Raw genomic sequence first — 14,182 nt, 5'->3', positions numbered from 1 at the left:
GATCAACAATGATGAAAAGAATTATTGAATGTACACATGGACATCCACTGAAGGATAGAAAAATCCTTCATGATACAATGGTTCCATGTATATCTTGCTCTCTTGGAAAATTGATAACTAGACCCTCACCACTTAAGGTTGAGAAAGAATCACCAATGTTTCTTGAAAGAATTCAAGGTGATATTTGTGGACCAATTCATCCACCATGTGGACCATTTAGATATTTGATGGCCCTAATAGACGCATCTAGTAGATGGTCTCATGTTTGTCTGTTATCAAGCCGTAATGTGGCATTTGCAAAATTTCTTGCCGAAATTATTAAATTGAGAGCACATTTTCCTGATTACACCATTAAAAAGGTGAGACTTGATAATGCTGGTGAGTTTACATCTCAAGCATTTAATGACTATTGCATGTCTATAGGAATTGTTGTTGAACATTCTGTTGCTCATGTGCATACACAAAATGGTTTAGCCGAGTCACTGATTAAACGTTTACAGTTAATCGCTAGACCATTGATAATGAGAACAAAACTCCCTGTATCTATATGGGGTCATGCAATTTTACATGCTGCTGCATTGATTCGCATCAGACCAAGTGCAAGTCATAAACATTCCCCCCTACAACTTGCTTTTGGTCAAGAGCCAAATATTTCCCACCTTAGAACATTTGGTTGTGCAGTATATGTTCCGATTGCGCCACCACAACGTACAAAAATGGGTCCTCAAAGGAGGTTGGGAATATATATTGAATATGAAACATCTTCAATCATAAGGTATATTGAACCTATGACAGGTGATGTTTTTACAGCACGTTTTGCTGATTGTCATTTTAATGAAATATTGTTTTCTAGATTAGGGGGAGAAATAAAAAATAAAGAAAATGATGTTTCATGGTGTGAACCTCAATTAAAGTATCTTGATCCTCGCACAAAAGAATGCGAGATAGAAGTTCAAAAGATAATGCATATACAGGAACTTGCAAATCAATTGCCTGATGCATTCACAGATACAAAAAGGGTGACTAAATCATATATACCAGCAGTTAATACTCCAGCTCGAGTTGAGATTCCAAATCGAAAAACTGATAATGTAGTCACTCAAGAATCTATGCCACGTCTGAAACGTGGGAGACCAGTTGGTTCCAAATATAAAAATCCTCGAAAAAGAAAATCAGCTGATAATAAGGTAAAAGAAAGTGTTCAAGAAGAACCACAAATCAGTACTCCTACTGCAGAGGAGATTGATGATGTCAATACAGAAATTGCAATCAATTATGCACATTCAAAAATATTATGGAACCGAAATGAAATGAAAAATCTTGATGAGAAATTTTCATTTAATGTTGCATATGACATCATGAATAATGATGATGATCCAGAACCAACATCTATGGTTGAATGTCAAAATAGACATGATTGGGCTCAATGGAAAGAAGCAATACGAGCTGAATTAGAATCACTCAATAAAAGAAAAGTTTTCGGATCCATCATTCTCACTCCTAAAGATGTGAAACCTGTAGGATACAGATGAATTTTTGTCCGAAAAAGAAATGAGAAAAATGAAGTTACAAGGTATAAAGCTAGACTTGTAGCTCAAGGTTTTTCTCAAAGACCAGGAATTGATTATGAAGAAACTTATTCCCCTGTTATGGATGCAATTACTTTTAGATACTTAATCAGCCTGGCAGTTTCTAAAAATTTAGAAATGCATCTCATGGATGTTGTGACTGCTTATCTATATGGATCACTTGATAGTGATATATATATGAAGATACCTGAAGGATTTAAGGTACCAGAAGCATCAAATGCAAAACCCAAAGAAATGTATTCGATTAAATTACAAAGATCTTTATATGGGTTAAAACAATCGGGACGTATGTGGTATAACCGATTAAGTGATTACTTGATAAGCAAAGGGTATACAAATAACCTTACTTGTCCTTGTGTTTTCATTAAGAAAACAACATCCGGATATGTGATCATAGCCGTTTATGTCAATGATCATAACATCATATGAACAAATAAAGAGATTACTATTGACTTGGATTGCAAATTGAGCATATGCCTAATGGTTTACTTGTACATCAAACAAATTATACCGAAAAGATTTTAAAACATTTTTAAAGAAAAAACCATTGGTTGTTAGATCACTCAATATTGACACTGATTCATTTTATCACTGTGAAGATCATGAAGATCTTAACGGATCAGAAATTCCATTTATTAGTGAAATTGGGACTCTTATATATCTTACAAATTATACAAGACCTGACATTTCTTTTGCAGTTAATTTGTTGGCAAGGTTCAGCTCTGCTCCTACCAAAAGATACTTGAATAGGATCAAACACATATTTCGATACCTTCGAGGAACTACTGATTTAGGATTATTTTATTCTAACGAATCAAAACAAGATTTGATTGGTTATGCAGATGCAGGTTATTTATCTGATCCACATAAAGCTAAATCTCAAACTGGATATGTATTTCTAAATGGAGGTACTGCAATATCATGGCGTTCTCAAAAACAAACACTTGTTGCTACATCATCAAATCATGCCGAAGTGATTGCATTACATGAAGCTACTCGGGAATGTTTTTGGTTGAGATCAATGACACAAATCATTACTGATTCTTGTGGACTAGAACGCGATAAAAGTCCAACAATTATCTATGAAGATAATGCAGCTTGCATAGCACAGATGAAAGAAGGGTATATCAAAAGTGACCGAACCAAACACATACCTCCTAGATTCTTCTCATACACTCAAAATCTCATTAAGGACAACGAGATTGAAATGAGATATGTTCAATCCAGCAAAAACTCTGCTGATCTTTTCACGAAAGCACTTCCAACTGCTATTTTCAGAACACACGTTCATAACATTGGTATGAGACATATTCAAAAGATGTAACAACTGAAGCGATGTCTACTTGAGGGGGAGTCAACTCCATGCTGCACTCTTTTTCCCTTAGCTAAAGTTTTTTTTTCCCACTGGATTTTCTTTAGCAAGGTTTTTAACGAGGCAGTAACTTATAGTTGATCTTCAACAAACAAAATTGCTATCCAAGGGGGAGTGTTATAATATATAAATATATATATAAATGGATAGTCAATTATTGATACACAAAAGTAATATTATTGTATTACCTAAACTTGTGATATTTTTGCTATAAATAGCCATGAATGCAAGCATTAAACTTGTACCATTTTCTCACACTTACAAAGTGTTTCTTTCTTTCTCTCCATTATCATCTTTGTTCTTACACTTCATTATTAGCATTCTTAATCAAGAATCAAACCACTAAGGTTAGTTATAAGCCTACTGAATTATAACATCAAGAATCAAACCACTAAAGGTAGTTATAAGCCTACTGAATTATAACACCGGGTTATAATAAAAATCAAACATACCATTGAACTTTTTTGATACTTCGCAGTTCACACATCAAGTTTCCATACATACTTTAAAATTAAAGGATTAATACTTTAACATCTATCAAAGTACAAGGGCATAAATTGTAACTTGGCCAAATAAATAAGAATCAGGTATCTCCTTGTGCAAGTCAAGTGAAGAACAGAAAAAATCACAAAACCAAAATCCAAATTCAATTCAAATCAAAGCATTATTCCGATCACTAAACTCAAACAGATTAAAAATGGAAGGTACAGAAGGCACACAGCAACCTCATCTTGTTCTCGCTAACAAATTATTTCTTCTAACTCAACCTGATGTTGATGATATCGAAAAAGTCCGTCTCCGTGACGAAGTCATGTCCGCCGTCGCCGCCGACGGTAACTACTTCCGCTGAAACTGTTTAGATGTGGTTAATATTTGAAATTAGGTTTCAGTTTGTTGAAATTGTGTATTTTTTGTATATTTTGAAGATATGGCGCCGTTATACGAAACCCTAGCTGCGAGTTCGGTGTTGGAGCTTGACCAGAAGGTTCTGGACACGATGCGTGTTAAAATTGCTGAAGAGATTAAGAAGCTTGATGAAAAGTAAGCTTATGTTTGATGTTATTGTGTATATGTAGATGTAATGAGTTTTGATTCAATGGATTTAGTTGTTTAGTGGACGTGAGTTGTGTTAGTTTAAATTACATTGTGTATTTTGTTGCATATACTTGCATGAAATCGTGCTGTAGGTATACTTTGAATAGGTTGAAATTAATAGGCTGAAGCTTAGGCACCAAACTGTAGATATGAGATCCTAATACAAGCTATTTGGGACTTTTAATTATATTTAAGACGCCGAGAAGGTTTTATCTAGACACTTTAGAAGCAAACCCTAACTTGCTGTTTTATGTGGTGGCTTAGGAGGCTTGTGACATGTAGTATTAGATATACTGAAAATTAAGTAGGTTATGGCAAACATGAAATTAACGGTAGGGTATTTTTAGGAACTCTAGTTCCATAGGTTACAAATTGCTATTGAAGCGGATTACAAATTGCTATTGCAAGGGTTGCTTGCTTCATTAACCTTTTCACCGTTTCTTGTTATTTTCAGAATAGCAGACGCTGAAGAAAATCTAGGAGAGAGTGAAGTCCGAGAAGCTCATTTGGCAAAATCTTTGTTTTACATTCGAATTGGCGACAAGGTACCCAACAAATGTAGTTAGCCAATTCATGTAATTTTGATTTTATTAGGTCAAAGTTTGTATCTTGTTTCACATGTGTTAAACTAACCAGGAGAAAGCACTAGAACAACTTAAAGTTACAGAGGGTAAAACAGTTGCTGTAGGCCAAAGAATGGATTTGGTATTTTATACACTACAAATGGGTTTCTTCTACATGGATTTTGATCTTATATCCAAGAGTATCGATAAAGCAAAAAAGTGAGTTGATTTTTTTTTTTTCTGTTACTCTTATATTCTCTATAGTTATGTTTGCCTTAAATTTAAGATTTTTATATTCTGGTTGCAGTTTGTTTGAAGAAGGAGGTGATTGGGAGAGGAAAAATAGACTGAAAGTGTATGAAGGCTTGTACTGCATGTCCACTCGCAACTTCAAAAAAGCTGCTGATTTGTTTCTTGATTCCATATCAACGTTTACTACTTACGAGATTTTCCCGTATGATACCTTTATATTCTATACTGTTCTAGCAAGCATCATTTCATTGGATCGAGTCTCCCTTAAACAAAAGGTAATCAGTAGCCTTTTCACTAATATCATAAGCAAATATGAGACGTCTGTAAAAAAATGTGCATAATTCACATTTGATGTATTTTTTTATTGTGCAGGTTGTGGATGCACCTGAGATTCTGACAGTGATAGGGAAAATTCCACACTTGTCTGAATTCATGAACTCCCTGTACGAGTGTCAATATAAATCTTTCTTTTCTGCTTTTGGTGAGTTTATATAATGAAAGCATAATATAAAAGCGTTAAGGTAAGTTTTGTTTTTTTAATATACAATTTTATTAATTTACAGCTGGGATTACTGAGCAAATTAAGTTGGACCGTTATCTGCACCCACACTTTCGTTTTTACATGAGGGAGATTCGTACAGTTGTGTATTCTCAGTTCCTGGAATCTTACAAGAGTGTTACTATTGAAGCAATGGCCAACGCTTTTGGTGTGACTGTTGACTTCATTGATATGTAAGTATTTTTAAACACTTTGTGAATATTTTTATTATCATTTTTCGTTATAAATCAAATTGATCTAACATTATTTAATTTGGTGCAAATAGGGAACTGTCGCGATTCATAGCAGCAGGGAAGCTTCATTGCAAGATTGATAAAGTAGCAGGTGTACTTGAAACTAATCGTCCAGATGCAAAGAATGCTCTGTATCAAGCAACTATTAAGCAAGGGGACTTCTTGTTGAATCGGATTCAGAAGCTTTCTCGTGTTATTGATCTTTAAGCATTTGTACTTGTTTCCTTTTCATTTTCCCAATTTAAGACCCATGTGCTAGAACTCTGTATTAGCTTCACTTCCTCACCGAATCTTTCTCTTTTAATATTTGTTGTCGGTATACATTTTAATGGTCAAGAACTCAAATGTTATTGGCTTTTGTGTTTACCATGTTGATTCTTCTGCAATTTGGTTACTCATGTTTTTCATACTTTCTAGGTCTCATGAAACGTCTAATATACCGTGTTACGTGGTTTGAATGTTTCTACTTGGTTTTTGTGATTCAGTATCAGATCTCAGGTTCTGGTAAGTGGTAACTGTTGATACTCCAGTAGCTTTGATAGGCTTTGGATCATATATGTTAGTGATAAGTACCATGTGGAATGGGATTGGTGAAGGTTTTCTCCTGGGCATGCAGCTGGAGGGCGGGTATAGCAACTGCGGGAGATGATCGCGTGAGTGGTTAAGTCCCTCCGAGTGATCCCAACTAATTGCTGTCCAAAATAAAATATGTGGAAACAACTTTCTGATGATGTATATACTCGCATCCCTAAAGGAATATATACAATGACAAGGTGTGGATTTGCCTAAATTCGAAACTTAAAAAAAAGATCATAAATCAATTTTGTTTATACTAACAAGCATCATAATATATCATTTTCTTATCCGCAAAGTGTTGGTGCATTGATGGTAATCTTAAGGAAAGTTAGGGGTTAGACTCCTATGTGGTGCAAAATATTTCTCTTGTGGTTACCGGTTCATTTCATTGGTTCTGGAGGTTTCAGACGTTTATACGTTCTAGCCTTACTCGAGGGGGTTTTACCACACACTATACCCTTACGAATTCTTCGTGGGGGTTCTTCTTCCGAGGGGTGGTAGGACTGTATGGTTCGTCCAAGGAAATAATCAGGTGAGTGGATTCTGACAGCGCATTCAAATCCTGCCAGTAACTTCTAATCGCATTTAAAAAAAAAAAATTAGATATCATTTGTTTTTTTATACCACTCGTATTTGACGATGTGTCATTTGATGAGAAATATATTATCTTTTTTTTTTTTTTTTTAACATCAAAATTTTATTAATAAACAAACCTTCTAGCAAGCAGCTAGAAGGCCAACAACCGGGCCATTACAACGGCTTTACATGCCAATGTGTTATATACATATGTTTTTGAAAACAAAAAACTAATGTTAGTTAAGACATAGATGAGCATTTACGTCCTTTATATGTTTTGTGACTTTATAGGTGAATTTAGTATGCAGAAAATAATAGTATGCGAATTTGGATAAGTGTAAATGAGCTATAAAAAAAAAAAAAAAAAATTACTCTCATAAACTTTGATAGCCTCCATACGTATAATTTCTTTATATGGAGTATAACTTTACACCTTTCTAAGAGAAAATAACTTACACCAACACATTTTATAACTTATCTTGATCACATTTCACATCATACTATGTCAAAAGAAATAATCAATTTTCATCGATTTATAGTATATTTGGATAAAAACTAAGTGGAGCCGGAGATTATAGTTAGAGTCGGAGTTTATAGCTATAATCGGAACTTATATTTGAAACTAAAGCTTATTGTTATTTATAAATGTTTGGTAAAATAACTGAAGTTGAACTCGTGGATGTAAATTGACATAAAAGTGTTCAAGTATAAAGTGTAAAATAATATAATAAAGGGTACTTTAGCTATTTTATTATCATAAGTTCTGAGAATCTACTTTTAAAAGTTCATTTTTTTGGAGCTTTTCTTTATAAACTATATTTTTTTATATAAGTCAAACAAAACTTATATTTTAGAACTTATTAAAATCATAATCTCACGCTCTTATAAAGTTTCATAAGTTCTCATAAACTCGTCGACCAATCACATCACTGGTCTTGTTTAAATGAATTAACATATGTGTATGACTTTTCATTCTTTTTTCTAAATGAATCTATATATATTTACAGTATTTTTTTTTATACTTATTTTTACTTATTAATAATGAAATCAGATTTTGAGAGAAATTTTTTGTCGAGTTTGAGGAGATGGATTTTGTAACTTTCAACACACCTAGTTATAAGAAATAGTCCAAGTACTGTATTTGAATACTCATAAATAGTTGAAGGACTAAACCAATAAAATAAATCAAAAAGGGGGCAAAACTTTAATCCATTACTAGCCCTAAATCATAAACGAAATGTGCCATTTCCCGCTTTCAAAATTCTAATCTGATTGGGAATTCATTTACCGCCAATCTCTTTCATCTATTTATTTCTATCACTATATATCTGTATATATCTAGAATTTGCAAGAGAGAAGAACGATGATGTTAGGGAGGGTAAGAGCATCTTCATTGAGTTCTCTCCAAGTGCTGGAAATGGAGAGAACTCCTTCTAAGCTTCTCAAAGACGATTCTCTCTCCATCTATGGTACTGCGATTAACTCTCTCTTTTTTAAAATCTAATTTTTTTAGTTTTTAGTTATTATTCGATTTTGTTAAATCTTCTTTTTAATAAATTCAATCGAATTGAAATCTGATCCCCGAGAAGTAAGACACGCAGTCAAAATAGTGGTAGGTTTAGAATCTGTAACACAAATCATGTTACATATCATCTGTTAATTACTCACGGAAGCGGTTTTTACTGATTTCAGCGAACACCGTTGAAAATTCGCAAAACGTGTACGAGTCTTGACGTTGACCGGTTCAAAAGTTTATTGATATCAAATTAGTGTTAGTAGACTGTTAGGTTCTAAATCTGTAACACAAATCGTGTTTCGATAAGTATCTAGCAGTCGATAGTTGAAAATACACAAATATTTGATAATCGGTTATCGGTACCATTCACTATTTTCATGTCTCTAATGAAATCTAATTAGTTTTAGGTTAGTGACAAAAAATTAGGGATCTGTGTATTTCATTTTGCGCGAAGCAATTTAGTTTGGTTTCAACAATTTCTGGTACTCGGTTATCGAAATTAGTAAAACATTGATCCAACTTTCATCAGTCCACACATCTGTTGAGTATTTTTATTTTTATATCATTTATCAGGAAAGCAAAAAGTTACAGGTTAATTTTAAATTGTTGAAATTTTTGTAGAGAAAACACTACTGAAGCTACAACAAGGTTCTCGGCGAGATTTGAGTTTAATACCTGATGAATCTGTGAAAACTGATACTACTATTTCATCTAATGAATCGTCAGTGGTAGTTGATGCTCCTGCTTACGCTTCTACAGATTCAGTTTCAAGCAGCGGTAATGTTCAGCCTATGATTGTCTCGAAAGAGAAACGTCGTGGAAATTTATCTGTTGTTTATATGTTTTCTAAATACGAGTCTTCTAAAAATGGAGATATAAGTTCGTGTGATGATAATGGAATTGAGATGGAGGATGATTGCTCTTTTGCCAATACATCGCCGCATGGATTCATTGTCGATCCAGTGTCGCCTATTTGAATATACATTTGAGTTTGTGTTTATTATCAGAAGAAAGCTTCATCAATGTCATTGTAATTGTGATCATAGTTGAATGCAGACTCTTGATATTTATCAATTTAGAGTAAATTAAAATATGTAGTATGTGCAAATGCTTAACATTCTGAGTATTATTGCTGTTATTTTAGCCTGCATATAACTCGGATACATGCATTACAAGCATATCTTGAAGGGTATCAATTTCTCAAACAAAATTACAACGTGAAAATTCATCCTCGAGATTAAACTGTAGTTTAATAACACAATTGCATCTCATACATTAATTAGCCTCAAAATAACTCTGGAATTGAATGGCTGTATCAATGAATAAAGTGAATGACGCATCATTCTATCAGCCATGGAGCTTGAACTGGTGTCCAATCAGCTAATTCACCTTCTTTGAACCATAAAGCTGTTGCAATATTAAAACAATATAAGATGAACATGTTATAACATGAAGCATTTGCAAGATTTTTTTGGTTTCTTTATTGTTTACTATGTAACATCGCGGTGTTAACAACTGGACAGTTTTCAGGCATATGGTAAAGTACAAATCCAGATGGAACCTGCATTATTTTATGATATTTATCTTAGCGCAGACACATACACAATCTTGTCTCAAATAGGATTCGAACCACCGGGCCAAACTTGTTACTCCGTATTTCCTACTCGATGTAAGTCTCAGCTTATGCAGAATGGTGATCAGGCTACCCTTATCATTACGCACAGTCATAACTAGTTTCAAGTCCATAAAAAGAAATGCTAACCTTTCATTTTGAATTATCCCAAAAAATATGTAACATTTTTTTATAATAGGGGTTCATATCCACTTACAGCTGTGAACATGTTAAAATAACTACGCCCATGACACTACATTAACCATAATAAGAAATTCAAAATGAAAAGAGACAGCATAAAGAAATAAAGTAATAATCTTTACCTATCTCACGCTTCCCATTTTCAGGACTGTCACTACCGTGAACCACATTCCTATTCAAAAAAACCATCATAATACAGTTTAGAACACATTTAAGTGGTAGTGAGACTGTAAGAGATGAAAGCTATATTCACCCATTTATAGATATCAAAAAATAAACCAAGCCTGAATCCCAACCTTCCTGTTTGAACTGCAAGATCCCCTCTAATCGTGCCAGGTTCAGCTTGAAGTGGATTTGTTGCTCCAATCAACTTACGTGCTGATGCAACAACACCAACCCCCTCCCAAGCCTGTATCAACACATCATTGTCAAAACAAACTGATATTCAAACTAAATTTTTATCACCAAAACTGTATAACTGAGGTAATAAGAAACCTTACCATACAAACAACTGGACCAGATGTAATGTAGCTAATCAGTTTAGGGAAGAATGGCTTGGAGCTCAAATCCTTGTAATGCTCCTATGAACCATTTGCAAAGCAGAAGTAAAGATGCAAAATTCTATCAATTGCAATCACACAATCAGATTTTAATGCAATGAGCAAGAACTTAGAATACACATTAGATACACATTAAAGATGCCAACTTTTGAGTGTTTAAATTAGTCCAAATTAGATTTAGGCATACCTAAAGATATATATTGACTTACAAAGTCAAACCTTTTTAACAATTGTACTTAAAAAGCAAACCTCTGCTAAATCTTGGGGGCACTGGAAAAGCTTCAATCCTTTCAATTTAAATCCCTTCTTCTCAAACCTAGTAATTATTTCTCCTACCTGTAAAAATTAATACTATAAATTAACAAATTTTATTAATAAAAATGATATGTTATAGGTAACAAACTATGTAGTATGATTATTAAACTGAAGAATAAGACTTACAAGGCCTCTCTGAACACCATCAGGTTTAATCATAATATAAGATTCCTCAACTTGCTGAGATACAATTAAGAAACAATAAGTCAAATTAAACATGCTAGGGTTTCGAAATTAGTTACTTAGAAGCAATTGAACTGATATTATGTTATTTACCATTGAAGCTACTAAGTGAGGAAGAAATATGTGAGTTTTGTTAGGGTTTTTGTTTTTGCTAGTTCTATGAATGCGTAATGATAGTGAATTTGAGAAAAGGTGCGACGGCGATTGAAATGCGGCTAACTGACGGTGATTGATGGCGGACACGGCGGTTGATGACGGTAATCGGATTGAAGATAACGACGGTGTACAGGTGGAGCTTCCAATTGCCATCACCATATCCATTTTTTATTTGTCTGTCTGATAAAAACTTGCTTTCAGTTGATAATGAAATGCCGTTTTACTACTCATTTTATCTCTCTATATCTTCGAGTTTGTATATGATAAAGTTGCAGAACTAGTCCCTGCACATTTTTTGAACATTTAAAAAAATGGTTAAATAATTTTTTTTTAATTTATGGTGGTACATAATCACGAAATTTGGGATTTTTAATATCCGGCTTCAAAATATTCGGCTTCAAACCGTTTATTCTAAAACCGAATCGAATGAAAACTGAAAAAATCAAGTTGAATTTAAGTTCGATTTTAGTTTGGTGTCAATTTGCTTTACGATATAAATTCGGTTTTCGATTCAATTCTGGTTATACTTTTTTGAATTAAGATTTAAAAACCAAATTCAACTTGGTATCACATATAGACTACATATCGATTTCAAAACGAAAAGTCAGATTGAAAATCAACTTTTTACACTTAAAACGTTTAACTTATGATTTTTGAGTTTTTCAATTCTAATCAATGTCATCGGACCGAATTCAGACCAAATTCAAATTTGATTTTTTTCACACTGTTAAACTAGCCGAATAAATTGTGAAAACCAAATATTGATTGATAAACACACCTTGTCGAAACAAACAATAGTATAATTCTCAAAATTTCTTATTTCGAAGTAAGCAAAATAATTATATGTGAAGCCTCGTTTAACTTTGAAACGGAATAATAAAGTTAACCTAGTATACAACATTTTAACAATAAATTATAACATGACAAAACTATAAGGATAGTCCTTTTGGTTTGCTTAAAAGCACATGGATAGTCCAAACTTGATTTTGGCAACAAAGATAGTCCATCTAATGGTTATGACCAAATAAATTCGGATGTGTGTTTGACACCTACTTTCATCTCCTTAAATTCATCGAACAAACGGCGCGTAACAAAATCAACTTTACTCTTTTCATAACTCTATTCAAAACCCCACAATATATTCATAGAAATTAGGGTTGCTCGCGATTAAATTAAAGGTTATAAGTATTCTTTTTTTAAATATGAATTCGACCCTCACATTCACTCTTTTTGTATTTGCCACCAATAATTGTAGACTCAGAGGATTCGAAATCCGGAAGAAATAGCGACAACGGCAAAGCTAGATCTCGAAGTAGCACCGTCGCGATTGCAGTCATCGGTCCGAGTTGAGACCCCCGTCGTGTGTTTTTGAGCAAACCACAAGGACTATCCGTGTGTTTTTGAGCAAACCAAAAGGACTATCCGTGTAATTTTGTCTTATAACATTAACTAACATTTTACACATTAAAGTGATACTATCAAAGTTCGATTCACATAAATGATTCGTTTTTTATTCTTTTATTGCCATTTTGTTGATTTGGCCATATCATGAGAACTTAGTATGTTTTGTACTCCGTATTATATTTGTCGCTTTGTTGGAGTATTGAGCTTGTTTACCAAAAATGTAACATGATGTCTTCTATATAGAATTCGAAAACCAAATATAAAACCAAATATAAATACACACAGCCGATGAAAGATATCAGATATTATAGTATGCAATTTGAAAAATCGCTCCAAAGGCGTATTCTTTTATGTATTAAGACAATTTTAATTTTGAATAGAAAATAATAAATTGATCATCCAATAAGGTTGGCATGTTTGTATTGACCTCGTTTAAGATGTTTGGCTTTGGGAGGTATTCTTAATTATGCTATTCTAACATTTCGAGAAAAGATGGACAAAAATGTCAAATAAATACCGCACATGTCCCATATGGGAGGTTAAATGTTCGACTCAACTTACTTGCTGTAAAGTTTTCTTGTTGTTACCCGCACATTTCATGGGTCTCGGAGGTTGCGAACGTTTTGCGTTCGGGCCCCACCCGAGGGTGGTTTGCCACACGCGATGACCGTATAGATTCGTCGTAGGAGTTTACTCATGAGGGGCTATATGATTGTAATGGTTCGTACAAAGTAAATGGAACGGGTGGGTGAGTCTCAACATCGCATTCAACTCCTATAAGTGACCTGGTCAGTTTAGTCCTAACTGCCGTTAAAATAATACTCCGTAATAAAAGAAACACATAACTTTTTTTTTTTTTTAATGGGAGTTTATTATTATTGTTAAGGTTAAGGTTAACTAGGGCAAAACTACGTTATACTTAGTGGGGCATACATTATTAGTCAATTAAGTAGAGTTGGTGTAATATTATGTTATTTTCACTTGACTGGGATGGGTCATCCAAATTTCTCTCAAAAAAAAAATTCTTTCAACACACAAACCAAACCACCAACAAACTTTCAAACCCACTTATCCCAATTCAATACAATTCAAACAACAAAACCCCTTTGTTCATCCAGTCCAACAACATGTTTTCCCATCAAAAACCACTATCTTTCTCGGCATATTATCTAAGTATACTACTCAAACAACTATCAATAATTTTTTACAAAAAATCGGTAACATTCAAGGGATCTCTTGGAAACAAGATCGTTCGTTCGCTTTCGCAAGATTCGATAACAAAGAACAAGCTAGCAAAGCAATTTCAAGTATGAACGGGAAAGCTATCAATGGTAGAATCCTCTTTGTATCCTATGCCATGAAAGACCTTATTATCAACTTCAACTCTAAATCCTTTGAATCAAAGACGACTTTTAAGGAA

At 33.6% G+C, this 14,182-nt stretch overlaps 3 protein-coding genes across 3 annotated transcripts; 2 read left to right on the top strand and 1 right to left on the bottom strand.

Moving 5' to 3' along the window:
- The first annotated feature begins 3,580 nt into the window (after window positions 1-3,580).
- Window positions 3,581-6,017, top strand: LOC139866765 (26S proteasome non-ATPase regulatory subunit 6 homolog). The gene is made up of 8 exons (XM_071855055.1): window positions 3,581-3,794; window positions 3,888-4,002; window positions 4,511-4,601; window positions 4,693-4,838; window positions 4,927-5,146; window positions 5,244-5,352; window positions 5,435-5,603; window positions 5,696-6,017. The coding sequence occupies exons 1-8, from the start codon at window positions 3,659-3,661 to the stop codon at window positions 5,868-5,870; spliced, it is 1,161 nt and encodes a 386-aa protein (XP_071711156.1). The 5' UTR covers window positions 3,581-3,658; the 3' UTR covers window positions 5,871-6,017.
- A 2,053-nt stretch (window positions 6,018-8,070) lies between these two features.
- LOC139865989 (uncharacterized) lies at window positions 8,071-9,472 on the top strand. Its single transcript, XM_071854116.1, has 2 exons — window positions 8,071-8,284; window positions 8,953-9,472. Exons 1-2 carry the CDS (start codon window positions 8,179-8,181, stop codon window positions 9,306-9,308), a joined length of 462 nt encoding a protein of 153 aa, XP_071710217.1. The 5' UTR covers window positions 8,071-8,178; the 3' UTR covers window positions 9,309-9,472.
- Window positions 9,456-11,559, bottom strand: LOC139865988 (nucleoside diphosphate kinase 2, chloroplastic). The gene is made up of 7 exons (XM_071854115.1): window positions 11,296-11,559; window positions 11,146-11,199; window positions 10,954-11,040; window positions 10,645-10,725; window positions 10,441-10,553; window positions 10,267-10,316; window positions 9,456-9,738 (listed from the first exon to the last, which is right to left on the bottom strand). The coding sequence occupies exons 1-7, from the start codon at window positions 11,521-11,523 to the stop codon at window positions 9,671-9,673; spliced, it is 681 nt and encodes a 226-aa protein (XP_071710216.1). The 5' UTR covers window positions 11,524-11,559; the 3' UTR covers window positions 9,456-9,670.
- Window positions 11,560-14,182: the final 2,623 nt, after the last annotated feature.

Source organism: Rutidosis leptorrhynchoides, chromosome 9, assembly GCF_046630445.1.
Source record: "Rutidosis leptorrhynchoides isolate AG116_Rl617_1_P2 chromosome 9, CSIRO_AGI_Rlap_v1, whole genome shotgun sequence".
Lineage (NCBI taxonomy): Eukaryota > Viridiplantae > Streptophyta > Magnoliopsida > Asterales > Asteraceae > Rutidosis > Rutidosis leptorrhynchoides.
This window is presented reverse-complemented; position numbering and strand designations above follow the sequence as displayed.

What these genes read in the sequence shown, in the direction of transcription:
- LOC139865989 (XM_071854116.1), top strand. Translation starts at nt 8,179, where the DNA reads ATGATGTTAGGGAGGGTAAGAGCATCTTCATTGAGTTCTCTCCAAGTG. An exon ending in CGATTCTCTCTCCATCTATG is followed by an intron (nt 8,285 to 8,952) that starts GTACTGCGATTA and finishes AAATTTTTGTAG; the next exon opens with AGAAAACACTACTGAAGCTA.
- LOC139866765 (XM_071855055.1), top strand. Translation starts at nt 3,659, where the DNA reads ATGGAAGGTACAGAAGGCACACAGCAACCTCATCTTGTTCTCGCTAAC. An exon ending in GAGTCTCCCTTAAACAAAAG is followed by an intron (nt 5,147 to 5,243) that starts GTAATCAGTAGC and finishes TTTATTGTGCAG; the next exon opens with GTTGTGGATGCACCTGAGAT. An exon ending in ATCTTTCTTTTCTGCTTTTG is followed by an intron (nt 5,353 to 5,434) that starts GTGAGTTTATAT and finishes ATTAATTTACAG; the next exon opens with CTGGGATTACTGAGCAAATT.
- LOC139865988 (XM_071854115.1), bottom strand. Translation starts at nt 11,523, where the DNA reads ATGGATATGGTGATGGCAATTGGAAGCTCCACCTGTACACCGTCGTTA. An exon ending in CTTGCAGTTCAAACAGGAAG is followed by an intron (nt 10,317 to 10,440) that starts GTTGGGATTCAG and finishes TTTTTTGAATAG; the next exon opens with GAATGTGGTTCACGGTAGTG. An exon ending in AAATGGGAAGCGTGAGATAG is followed by an intron (nt 9,739 to 10,266) that starts GTAAAGATTATT and finishes ATATTGCAACAG; the next exon opens with CTTTATGGTTCAAAGAAGGT.